Raw genomic sequence first — 12330 nt, 5'->3', positions numbered from 1 at the left:
TTGCACAGAGCAAAGTAGCAAAGTAGCGGCATTTCAACGGCAGTTAAAGTACGATTTGGTGACTGTAGACTGACTAACGGCTTCAAATGGGTCTTAATACACACAGTATTTTTTTCGACAGTGTTTAACATTATAAATTAATAAATTCTGCTAAATTTTAAGGGCTTTCTGAGTGTTTTCTTAGTGTCAGACTAGTCTAAATTAAAATGTGGATTTAATCGACAGAGAAATTAGTCGCCAGGAACATCCCTAGAGAACACGCTGAAGCAAACACAGTGTGCAGCAGTGAAATGGGTCCCTGCTGAAACACTTTCCCGCCGCACACGTTCCAGACGTTGTTTGGGTTCTTCACCAGTATGACGGTTTATGAAAAATTCATATCATAACAAAAATAAAGACGGGTTTTCAGTACGAACCGGTCTGCTGCACAGGCCCAGTCATGAGTTTATCAACCAGAGGGAAAATGTTGTCACCGTGGCAACACTACAGCAGCTTTAACCACGAGAGAACAAAAACATAGAACACGACAGACTCAGAAATATGTTCTTTAAACAAATAAACGTCTGTGGCTAATGACGTCTGTTAAATAATCTTACGATGCTCTCCAGATGTGTTTTGGTTCTCTAACGTTCTCCATTTTTTTAATTCCCTGTTTGCAGAGAACTGCGACCACTCTGGACCAGAAAATAGAGAAAATCAGGAAGAAGAGGAAAGCTGAGGTGTGTCCACAGGAACATTCTACCTGAGGGTCTATCTCCTGTCCGGTCAGGTTCCCCTTCCTGTCCGAGCAGGTTCTCTTTCCTGTCCGGTCAGGTTCTCCTTCCTGTCCGGTCAGGTTCTCCTTCCTGTCCGGTCAGGTTCTCCTTCCTGTGTTGAAGGTGTTTTAAGTTTGTTTTGATCTGCAGGAAAAATCAGCTGAGAGTGACGCTGCTGAAGGTTCTGCAGGGAAGAACCAGAACGATGATGATGATGATGATGATGATGATGAAGATGTGAAGCCTCCTGATGGAGGAGAGGAGGAGGATGAAGATGAGTTTGACTCGGGTGACGAGGAGATTCTGACCAAATCAGGTGAATCCAGGAGAGGGTTTTATGTGACAGTCAGATAATCAATGATTGATCAGAGGTTTTAATAGTCAGCTAATCGATGATTGATCAGAGGTTTTAATAGTCAGATAATCGATGATTGATCAGAGGTTTTAATAGTCAGATAATCGATGATTGATCAGAGGTTTTAATAGTCAGATAATCGATGATTGATCAGAGGTTTTAATAGTCAGATAATCAATGATTGATCAGAGGTTTTAATAGTCAGATAATCAATGATTGATCAGAGGTTTTAATAGTCAGATAATCAATGATTGATCAGATGTTTTAATAGTCAGATAATCAATGATTGATCAGATGTTGATAGTCAGATAATCAATGATTGATCAGAGGTTTTAATAGTCAGATAATCAATGATTGATCAGATGTTTTAATAGTCAGATAATCAATGATTGATCAGAGGTTTTAATAGTCAGATAATCAATGATTGATCAGATGTTTTAATAGTCAGATAATCAATGATTGATCAGATGTTGATAGTCAGATATTGTAATAACCAGATTATCAATAAACTGAAGGTTTAAAAATCTTAATAATCAAAAACTTGAATAAAACTTTATTTATTAGAGAAACATTAAATTTTTCAAAATAAAACGACAGTCTTTTATTTTGTCTGTTGACTTCCTGTTTTCTGTCAGACACCCTCCGAGACAAAGGGCGACGGGGGAGGAGGAGGAAGGCACAAGAGGAGGTGAGGAAGAGGAGCAGATGATGTCACAGGTTCTCGGTGTGTTTTTATACTGTGTTACCATGGTAACAGCTGTGTGTTTTCAGGCGCCGGAGGCGTTTTCTGAAGATGCGTCACAGTACGACGATCAGTTGACCTTCAGTGACATGAACCTGTCGCGACCCATCCTGAAGGTAAAACAATAGAAAAATAAATCAGACAATATTTGAGACTCAAAACCATTAATCAATGATCAAAGCAGTGGTGATTGATTTTATAATTGATTAATCACTGCAGCTTTATTAGCTGTTACTTGAGCAGAAGACAGTTTCTAGAAGCAGAAGAATTATGAAATAAATTCAGACAAATACCAGGAGGTTAGACTCTACTGTTTATTTATTTATTGATTTTACAATTTAATGTTCAGACTTTTATGTTATTGATTTCTGAAGCTCTTTAAAAAAAGGAGTTCATATTTATCTGACTGCTTGTATTCGTTGATGAAATAGTAGCCACGTGCAGTAATATAGAAAACTGAGGACACAATGCATCACGACGCGTCGTGACGCGTCGTGATGCGTCGTGATGCGTCATGATGCGTCGTGACGCGTCGTGACGCGTCGTGATGCGTCGTGACGCGTCGTGACGCATCGTGATGCATCGTGAGGTGTCGTGAAATCGAATCGAACCGAATCATTGACAGTGTAATCGTAATCAAATCGAATGAAGTGATCGATCAGCTGTTCTGAGCTGCAGCGTCAGTATTCAAAGTGATTCACTAAAGTCTTAATGACTCTGAGGTTCCTGTTCGGTTCATGATATTAAGATCAGATCAGTTTCTTTTCATTTTTAATCTCCTTCCTGAGTTTATTGATCTACGTCATAAAGAACATTTTTAATGTTCTTCCTCAGTTTATTGATCTACGTCATAAAGAACATTTTTAATGTTCTTCCTCAGTTTATTGATCTACGTCATAAAGAACATTTTTAGGACAATAATTAATTAAAGAAAAATTATTTTTTACAGGCAGTTTGATATGAAACTCTGAACATAACCTTCACCTGACCAGGTGATGGGTACAGCATCAGTTACCATGGTGATCTGACCAGGTTAAAAGAGAGCCGCCTTCATCACACTGAAAACTCCAACTTTAAAGTCAACATACCTGCTGACACACTGATGTCACTTCCTGGTTCACCCCTCAGGTGTTATCAGGTGTTCAGGTGTTGTCAAGTGAGTGACTTCCTGTTGTGTCCTTGCAGGCCGTCACCGCTCTGGGCTTCAAGCAGCCAACCCCCATCCAGAAGGCCTGTGTCCCTGTAGGCCTGCTGGGCCGCGACCTGTGCGCCTGCGCTGCTACTGGGACAGGTAACACTGACATACTGGGACCAGTTCATCACACTGGGACCTTGGACAGGTGAATCAAGTGGTTTGTGTCCTCAGGGAAGACGGCGGCCTTCATGTTGCCGGTGTTGGAGCGTTTGGTTTATAAGCCCAGGACGTCCCAGGTGACCCGGGTGTTAGTTCTGGTTCCTACCAGAGAGTTGGGGATCCAGGTTCACTCAGTGGCCCGTCAGCTGGCCCAGTTCACATCCATCACCACCTGCCTCGCTGTTGGTAAGACCCCACCCGCTGCGTTCACCTCAGGTGTCGGACTGTCTCTGGACTCCTGTCCCTGTAACCTGTCCCTGTGTGTCTCCAGGTGGTTTGGACCTGAAGTCTCAGGAGGCAGCACTGAGGGCGGGTCCAGACGTTTTGATAGCGACACCTGGTCGGCTGATCGATCACCTTCACAACACTCCGAGCTTTGAGCTGACCCACATCGAAATCCTGATCCTGGACGAGGCCGACAGGTAAACACGGACACGCCCGAGATCGAGGTGGGGCCACAGGAAACATATCGCAGCTGTCCTTACCTGTTTTCACCTGTCCTCACCTGTGTGGTTCTGTCCTCAGGATGTTGGATGAATACTTTGAGGAACAGATGAAGGAGATCATCAGACTGTGTTCCTACAATAGACAGACCATGCTGTTCTCCGCCACCATGACAGAGGAGGTACACACCTGTCCACACCTGTCCACACCTGTCCACACCTGTCCACACCTGCTTTCTTTCTTGTCTTTTCTAAAGCAGCCTCACCAGCAGGGGGTAACACCTGTGTCATGTGACCTGAGTCTCCAGGTGTTTCACTGTGTCATGTGACGTCTGTCTTCAGGTGAAGGACCTCGCCGCGGTCTCACTGAAAGAGCCAGTTAGAATCTTTGTTAACAGCAACACTGACGTGGCGCCGTTTCTGCGACAAGAGTTTGTCCGAATCCGACCAAACAGAGAGGGAGACAGAGAGGCGGTGGTGGCTGGTTGGTACTCAGAATACTACTAATACTGCAGTACTACTGATACTGCAGTACTACTGATACTGCAGTACTATCGTTACTTCTGCAATACTCAGCCTGTCTGTGTTGTTTCAGCTCTGCTGACTCGGACGTTTCAGGATCATGTGATGTGTTTCACTCAGACGAGGAAACAAGCTCACAGACTGCACATCCTGTTGGGCCTGATGGGACTGAAGGTTGGAGAACTGCACGGAGAACTGAGCCAGAACCAGAGACTGGAGAACCTCAGGTACACACACACAACCAGAGACTGGAGAACCTCAGGTACACACACAGAACCAGAGACTGGAGAACCTCAGGTACACACACAGAACCACAGACTGGAGAACACACACAGAACCAGAGACGGGAGAACCTCAGGTACACACACAGAACCACAGACTGGAGAACACACACAGAACCACAGACTGGAGAACCCCAGGTACACACACAGAACCACAGACTGGAGAACACACACAGAACCAGAGACGGGAGAACCTCAGGTACACACACAGAACCACAGACTGGAGAACCTCAGGTACACACACACAACCACAGACTGGAGAACCTCAGGCACACACACACAGAACCACAGACTGGAGAACACACACAGAACCAGAGACTGGAGAACCTCAGGTACACACACACACAACCACAGACTGGAGAACCTCAGGCACACACACAGAACCAGAGACTGGAGAACCTCAGGCACACACACAGAACCACAGACTGGAGAACCTCAGGCACACACACAGAACCACAGACTGGAGAACCTCAGGTACACACACAGAACCAGAGACTGGAGAACCTCAGGTACACACACAGAACCAGAGACTGGAGAACCTCAGGTACACACACAGAACCACAGACTGGAGAACCCCAGGTACACACACAGAACCACAGACTGGAGAACACACACAGAACCAGAGACTGGAGAACCTCAGGTACACACACAGAACCAGAGACTGGAGAACCTCAGGTACACACACAGAACCAGAGACTGGAGAACCTCAGGTACACACACACAACCACAGACTGGAGAACCTCAGGCACACACACAGAACCACAGACTGGAGAACACACACAGAACCAGAGACTGGAGAACCTCAGGTACACACACACACAACCACAGACTGGAGAACCTCAGGCACACACACAGAACCACAGACTGGAGAACCCCAGGTACACACACACAACCAGAGACTGGAGAACCTCAGGCACACACACACAACCAGAGACTGGAGAACCTCAGGTACACACACACAACCAGAGACTGGAGAACCTCAGGCACACACACACAACCACAGACTGGAGAACCTCAGGCACACACACAGAACCAGAGACTGGAGAACCTCAGGCACACACACACAACCAGAGACTGGAGAACCTCAGGTACACACACACAACCAGAGACTGGAGAACCTCAGGCACACACACACAACCACAGACTGGAGAACCTCAGGCACACACACAGAACCACAGACTGGAGAACACACACACAACCAGAGACTGGAGAACCTCAGGCACACACACACAACCACAGACTGGAGAACCTCAGGCACACACACACAACCACAGACTGGAGAACCTCAGGCACACACACAGAACCAGAGACTGGAGAACCTCAGGTACACACACAGAACCAGAGACTGGAGAACCTCAGGTACAAACCCTGATTCCCAAAAACTTGGGATGTTCTGATTTGTAAATAAAAAAAACTGTTCTGACTTTATTCAGTTGAATCCAGAACAAAGACCAGATATTTAATGTTCAAACTGAAAAACTTCATTGTTTTGTGGAAAGATTCAGTCTGTTGGTTCAGGAGCAACAACAGACTGGAAGTTGTGGAACGTTCCACAGGTAAACAGGTGAGTTGGTAACAGGTACCAGGTCCTGAAATGGATGAAGTGAGATTCAACAGTTTGTGAAAAACTGCAAACAGTCCAACAGTTGAAGAACAAAGTTTGGTGTTTTATGAAGCACGAAAAACGAGAACAGACTTCAACAGACACGGAGTTAAAAAAGAAAAGCTGATGGATCACAGACAGAAACTGGATATTTATCATTTTGAATATTAAACATCTGGATTCACCTGAATGTTCAGATTGACAGATAATTACATTCTGTTTTTGTTTTTCACAGCGTTTTCAACATGTTTTAACATTCTGTGTTCTGCTGATTGTTCTTGTTCTGCAGGCGTTTTAAAGATGAACAGATTGATATTCTGGTGGCGACAGATGTGGCAGCCAGAGGTTTGGACATCGATGGAGTCAAAACAGTGAGTCACATAGTTTGTTTCTAATGCAGTAAAGTCCGCCGTGTTTCACACACTTCTTATTTTTAACACTTATTTCATTGATAATTAATCTGTCGATCTTTTTTTTTTTGATTAATTAATCCTGTCACTATCTCATTGGTTGAAAATATCAAAGACTAGTTAAGTAGAGTCAGGAAAGACTTAACAAGCTGAAATCAGAGAAATGTTTCTGTGATCCTCCAACACATCTGAAGACATGTCTCTGTCTGTGTCTGTGTCTGTCTGTCTCTGTCTGTCTGTGTCTGTGTCTGTGTCTGTGTCTGTGTCTGTGTCTCTGTCTGTGTCTGTCTGTGTCTGTCTGTCTCTGTCTGTGTCTGTCTGTGTCTGTCTGTGTCTCTGTCTGTCTCTGTCTGTGTCTGTCTGTGTGTCTGTCTGTGTCTGTCTGTGTGTCTGTCTCTGTCTGTCTGTGTCTCTGTCTCTGTCTGTGTCTGTGTCTCTGTCTGTGTCTGTCTGTGTCTCTGTCTGTGTCTCTGTCTGTGTCTCTGTCTGTGTCTCTGTCTGTCTCTTACTGTCTCTGTCTGTCTGTCTGTCAGGTGATAAACTTCACCATGCCGTCCACAGTGAAGCACTATGTCCACCGTGTTGGACGGACAGCAAGGGCAGGTCGTTCAGGACGTTCGGTGTCTCTGGTTGGAGAGTCTGAAAGGAAGATGTTGAAGGAGGTGGTGAAGTCGGCCAAGAGCAGCGTGAAGGCTCGAGTTCTGCCACCAGGTACACACACACCTGAGACACACCTGAGACACACCTGAGTCACACCTGAGACACACCTGAGTCACACCTGAGTCACACCTGAGACACACCTGAGTCACACCTGAGACACACCTGAGACACACCTGAGTCACACCTGAGTCACACCTGAGACACACCTGAGACACACCTGAGACACACCTGAGTCACACCTGAGTCACACCTGAGACACACCTGAGACACACAGACAACTACTGTGTCCAATAAATATCAGTTCAGAGAAGTTACCAGGACAGATAACCTTTATTATGAAGTTCAATAAAATGGCCTTATAGAATTAGATCTATAGGAGTAGATCTATAGGAGTAGATCTATAGGAGTAGATCTATAGTAGATCTATAGGAGTAAATCTATAGTAGATCTATAGGAGTAGATCTATAGGAGTAAATCTATAGGAGTAGATCTATAGTAGATCTATAGGAGTAAATCTATAGTAGATCTATAGGAGTAGATCTATAGGAGTAAATCTATAGGAGTAGATCTATAGTAGATCTATAGGAGTAGATCTATAGGAGTAGATCTATAGGAGTAAATCTATAGGAGTAGATCTATAGGAGTAGATCTATAGGAGTAGATCTATAGGAGTAAATCTATAGGAGTAGATCTATAGGAGTAGCAGAAATAGAAATGACCCATATTAACTTATTTAAGAACGTTTGTCGTCACATATATAAACACTGTACAATATAGATATAGAATGTAAGACATCGATGACGGTGTTTGTCGTCTGGTCTGAGCAGCTGCAGCAGGTTCTGTAATGAGCCAATAAACCTCTGAGCTCTGTTGATGATGCATTGGTGGGCGGTCCTTTACCTGTAAGGTACATCGCTGTGATGTCGGTGACTCCCAAACGTTTTTCCGTCGTTCCCTTCAGGAGCTGAAAGAGTTCATGCTTCCTTCACTGCTCTTAAAGAGACGAGTTTCACCACAAACTGCTGTTGAACGTCATATTCAGCTGCTTCTGTCAGCTGTTTAACCCGTGATGTAACCCGTGATGTAATACCGTCACCAGAAGAAAGCAAACAAAGGTGGTAGGCGGAGCTGAATAACCTCTGGACATAGCCGTCTCACTCAGTCCAGGTTTGACAGGACAGTCAGTGTCCTGTTTGTCCTGTCAACAAACTACTGCTGGTCCATTCTGAACAGAAAAGATGCACAGGTGTGTTGTGATGTCACTGTGATGTCACTCTGTCTCTGTCTGTGGTCCAGAGGTGATCCTGAAATTCAGAGATTTGATCTCTAAACTGGAGAAAGACGTTGATGCCGTGATGAAGCTTGAGAGGGAAGAGAGAGAGCTGGCTGCGTCTGAGGCCAAGGTACACCTGAGTAACACCTGCACACCTGAGTAACACCTGCACACCTGAGTAACACCTGTACACCTGAGTAACACCTGCCCACCTGAGTAACACCTGCACACCTGAGTAACACCTGCACACCTGAGTAACACCTGAGTAACACCTGCACACCTGAGTAACACCTGCACACCTGAGTAACACCTGCACACCTGAGTAACACCTGCACACCTGAGTAACACCTGCACACCTGAGTAACACCTGTACACCTGAGTAACACCTGTACACCTGGTGATCAGCCACAGTTTAGTACTGCTCTGATAATGTTGACCAATAAACACATGGCGTCTCAGGTTTTAGTGCCACGGCTGTCAGCCAATCAGAATCAAGAGTTCAGATTCACTTTTTGAGCAGAAACTTGATAAAAAGTCAAGAAACCTGTGGATCTGTGTGATTACTGTTAATGTGTGTGTGTGTGTGTGTGTGTGTGTGTGTGTAGTTGAGCGTGGCTCAGAAGCGTCTTGATGGCTCCGCCTCCTCTCAGTCACAGAGAGTTTGGTTTCAGACTCAACAGGAAAGGAAACAGAGCCGAAGTGAGTACTAATACACACACTACTGCATTCATACACACTGAACTACACTGTACAGCAGTACTGTGCTGCAATACTCTGCAGTACTCTGTAATACTCTGCAGTACTCTGTAATACTCTGTAATACTCTGCAGTACTCTGCAATACTCTGCAGTACTCTGTAATACTCTGCAGTACTCTGCAATACTCTGCAGTACTCTGCAATACTCTGTAATACTCTGTAATACTCTGCAGTACTCTGTAATACTCTGCAGTACTCTGTAATATTCTGCAGTGCTCTGTAATACTCTGCAGTACTCTGTAATACTCTGCAGTACTCCAGGCTGTTTTAACTGCTCCTCCTCTTCATCAGTGTCGAAGGCTCTGCAGGATTTCGATTTCGCTCTGAGAGGAAAGAAAAAGAGAGAAAAGTTCCTGAAGGATGGCAGGAAGAAGAAGGAGCTCACGGTATTAATCAATAACTAATCAGTAATCTGTTAATAATCAATCAGTGTCTGTGTTCCACCTGCTGTTCTCTGCAGTACTTCTCACCGCAGTTTGGTGGAGATGAGAACATTTATTCAGCTCAACAGGCAGAAAGATGTTTTCCTGAAAATTAAAAAGTAAATTAATGTTTTGAATCATTAAATCTCTGTTTAAAGGATCAGTTCACCGTTTTTCAAGTCTTAAAGCGTTAAATTCTTCTACTCATGTAATCAGTATTGGAAATGAGTTTTAATACAACTCATAAATATTGTCATGTAAGTTTTTTTGTTAGTTTTCTTTAAATTGTGTTTGAATCAGGTGTTTGTGCTCCGACATTTATTATTTAAATGATGCAATTAATTTGTTCAACCAGTCTTAAAACAATCAGTTGCTGAGTTGTTGCAGTCAAACAGGTGCAGCGCTGCTGCTCCTCACCTGGGTGTCAGAGCAGTGATGTCAGCTCAGACACAAACCGTCACTTTATGTCACAGAAATCAGTTTTAGTTAGAGCGAACACGACCTTATCAATATTTCCACTGGAAACTGAACCTGACATCTCAGTACTCTGCAGATCCACCAGACTCCGTTGACAAAATCAGTCATTTTGTCTCCCGGGACTCAGGTGTAGTTGGTTTACGGCTGCTTCGATCTGCATGAGATGTGAGTTAGTGTTTTTGTTCTTCAGTGTTTGAACATGTTAGTTTGGATCTGAACCGACAGCCGACCAGCTGCTCCTGTCACGTTCTGACAAGGAAACTTAGTGTTTTTTTAAAGGAGTTTGGTGGCTGTGAAGAGAGCAGAGGCTAAAAAACAGTCAAAACAAACAGAAAAGTAATATTCAGGTTTCCTGAACATCTGTTTTCAATCAGACTGAGAAAAACTGATATCAGATCAGATTTTTACTATTTAAAGTCAGATCAGAGATCATCAGTTTGGCAGATCTGTCACTCTGTCTGTCTCTCTGTCCTGTCTGTCTCTCTGTCCTGTCTGTCTCTCTGTCCTGTCTGTCACTCTGTCTGTCTCTCTGTCCTGTCTGTCTCTCTGTCCTGTCTGGCTGTCAGTCTGAGGAGCGTGCTCAGTTCGAGATCTTGAAGGCTCAGATGTTCGCTGAGCGGGCGGCGAAGAGAGAGAGGCGACCGAAGAGAGCGCGAGCAATGGTTGAGGACGAGACGCCGACAGGTCAGAAAAACATCAGTACACAGTCATCAGTCCTTTATGCTGTGACATGCACTGACGTGTGTTATGGTTTCCATGGTGATGATTTATATCTTATATTTATATATTTTAACTCTCTCTCTCTCTCTATCTCTCTCTCTCTCTCTCTCTCTCTCTCTCTCTCTCTCTCCGCAGCAGCCAATCAGAAAGCAGGAAAAGGAGGCAGGAAGTCTGTGTTTGATAAAGAGCTGACCAACACGAGCAGCAAGGCACTCAAACACTACAGAGCAGGGTGAGACACCTGTCTGTCTGTACATCTGTCTATCTGTCTGTACACCTGTCTGTACACCTGTCTGTACCTGTCTGTTCACCTGTCTGTCTGTCTGTCTGTCTGTCTGTCTGTTCACCTGTCTGTACACCTGTCTGTTCACCTGTCTGTACACCTGTCTGTACACCTGTCTATCTGTCTGTTCACCTGTCTGTACCTGTCTGTACACCTGTCTGTTCACCTGTCTGTACACCTGTCTGTACACCTGTCTATCTGTCTGTTCACCTGTCTGTACCTGTCTGTTCACCTGTCTGTACACCTGTCTGTCTGTCTGTTCACCTGTCTGTCTGTCTGTTCACCTGTCTGTACCTGTCTGTTCACCTGTCTGTTCACCTGTCTGTACACCTGTCTGTACCTGTCTGTTCACCTGTCTGTACACCTGTCTGTACACCTGTCTGTACCTGTCTGTTCACCTGTCTGTTCACCTGTCTGTACACCTGTCTGTACCTGTCTGTACACCTGTCTGTACACCTGTCTGTACCTGTCTGTTCACCTGTCTGTTCACCTGTCTGTACACCTGTCTGTACCTGTCTGTACACCTGTCTGTTCACCTGTCTGTACACCTGTCTATCTGTCTGTTCACCTGTCTGTACACCTGTCTGTTCACCTGTCTGTACACCTGTCTGTACACCTGTCTGTACCTGTCTGTACACCTGTCTGTACCCGTCTGTTCACCTGTCTGTACACCTGTCTGTACACCTGTCTGTTCACCTGTCTGTACCCGTCTGTTCACCTGTCTGTACACCTGTCTGTACACCTGTCTGTACCCGTCTGTTCACCTGTCTGTACCTGTCTTGTTTCAGGCCATCCTTTGCAGACAGGAAGCGTCTCGGGTTGGACAGGAAGCGTCCTGGCAGCTCCAGGTGAGTCTGACCTTCTCTCTCTCTCTGAACGTCCCACATAGACCTGAAGTGTGTCACCTGTCTGTCTGACGCTCTGCTCTGTCTGTCAGGTTCAAGAAGAAGTGAGAGTCAAAATGGCCGCCTGAAGCTCCAGTTTACTCTTCTATGAATTCTGTCATCTTTATGTTCATGTTAATGTTGCTGTTGTTTTGTTCATTAAAGAAGTTTTGAATAAAGTTTCAGTATAAAAACTGATCAGTGAAACGAAGCAGAAGAGACTGACAACAGTTCAACATCTTTAATACTGAAATACAATCAAACAGATTGATCTTGAATCGTACCGATTTCTCTCCAAAACATCAAATAAACACAGAAACAAACAAACATGTTCATCATCTGTTGTTTAAATGAAGCTGTGTTCAAACATGACGTGATGAAAAAATGTT

The 12330-nt window shown here is 44.6% G+C and overlaps 1 protein-coding gene across 2 annotated transcripts in view; it reads left to right on the top strand.

The window, feature by feature from the left end:
- ddx27 (DEAD (Asp-Glu-Ala-Asp) box polypeptide 27) overlaps positions 1 to 12120 on the top strand; it is a 14463-nt gene extending 2343 nt beyond the window's left edge. The window contains exons 3-21 of one of the 2 annotated variants that reach the window (XM_084742482.1): positions 660 to 719; positions 906 to 1071; positions 1746 to 1798; positions 1882 to 1968; positions 3038 to 3143; positions 3219 to 3392; positions 3478 to 3628; positions 3732 to 3831; positions 3992 to 4133; positions 4245 to 4398; positions 6345 to 6426; positions 6999 to 7176; positions 8422 to 8528; positions 9004 to 9097; positions 9447 to 9541; positions 10621 to 10738; positions 10913 to 11006; positions 11846 to 11905; positions 11995 to 12120. In XM_084742482.1, the coding sequence (XP_084598608.1) occupies positions 660 to 719; positions 906 to 1071; positions 1746 to 1798; positions 1882 to 1968; positions 3038 to 3143; positions 3219 to 3392; positions 3478 to 3628; positions 3732 to 3831; positions 3992 to 4133; positions 4245 to 4398; positions 6345 to 6426; positions 6999 to 7176; positions 8422 to 8528; positions 9004 to 9097; positions 9447 to 9541; positions 10621 to 10738; positions 10913 to 11006; positions 11846 to 11905; positions 11995 to 12010 (2037 nt within the window). In that variant the 3' untranslated portion in view covers positions 12011 to 12120. Of the gene's footprint in view, positions 1 to 659; positions 720 to 905; positions 1072 to 1745; positions 1799 to 1881; positions 1969 to 3037; positions 3144 to 3218; positions 3393 to 3477; positions 3629 to 3731; positions 3832 to 3991; positions 4134 to 4244; positions 4399 to 6344; positions 6427 to 6998; positions 7177 to 8421; positions 8529 to 9003; positions 9098 to 9446; positions 9542 to 10620; positions 10739 to 10909; positions 11007 to 11845; positions 11906 to 11994 lie in introns of both variants that reach the window. The other variant, XM_084742473.1, reaches the window with a different exon arrangement.
- The last annotated feature ends 210 nt before the right edge of the window (positions 12121 to 12330 follow it).

The sequence above is a fragment of the Lutjanus erythropterus genome, chromosome 2 (assembly GCF_056507025.1).
Source record: "Lutjanus erythropterus isolate fLutEry1 chromosome 2, fLutEry1.hap2, whole genome shotgun sequence".
NCBI classification, from domain to species: Eukaryota; Metazoa; Chordata; class Actinopteri; order Lutjaniformes; family Lutjanidae; genus Lutjanus; species Lutjanus erythropterus.
This window is presented reverse-complemented; position numbering and strand designations above follow the sequence as displayed.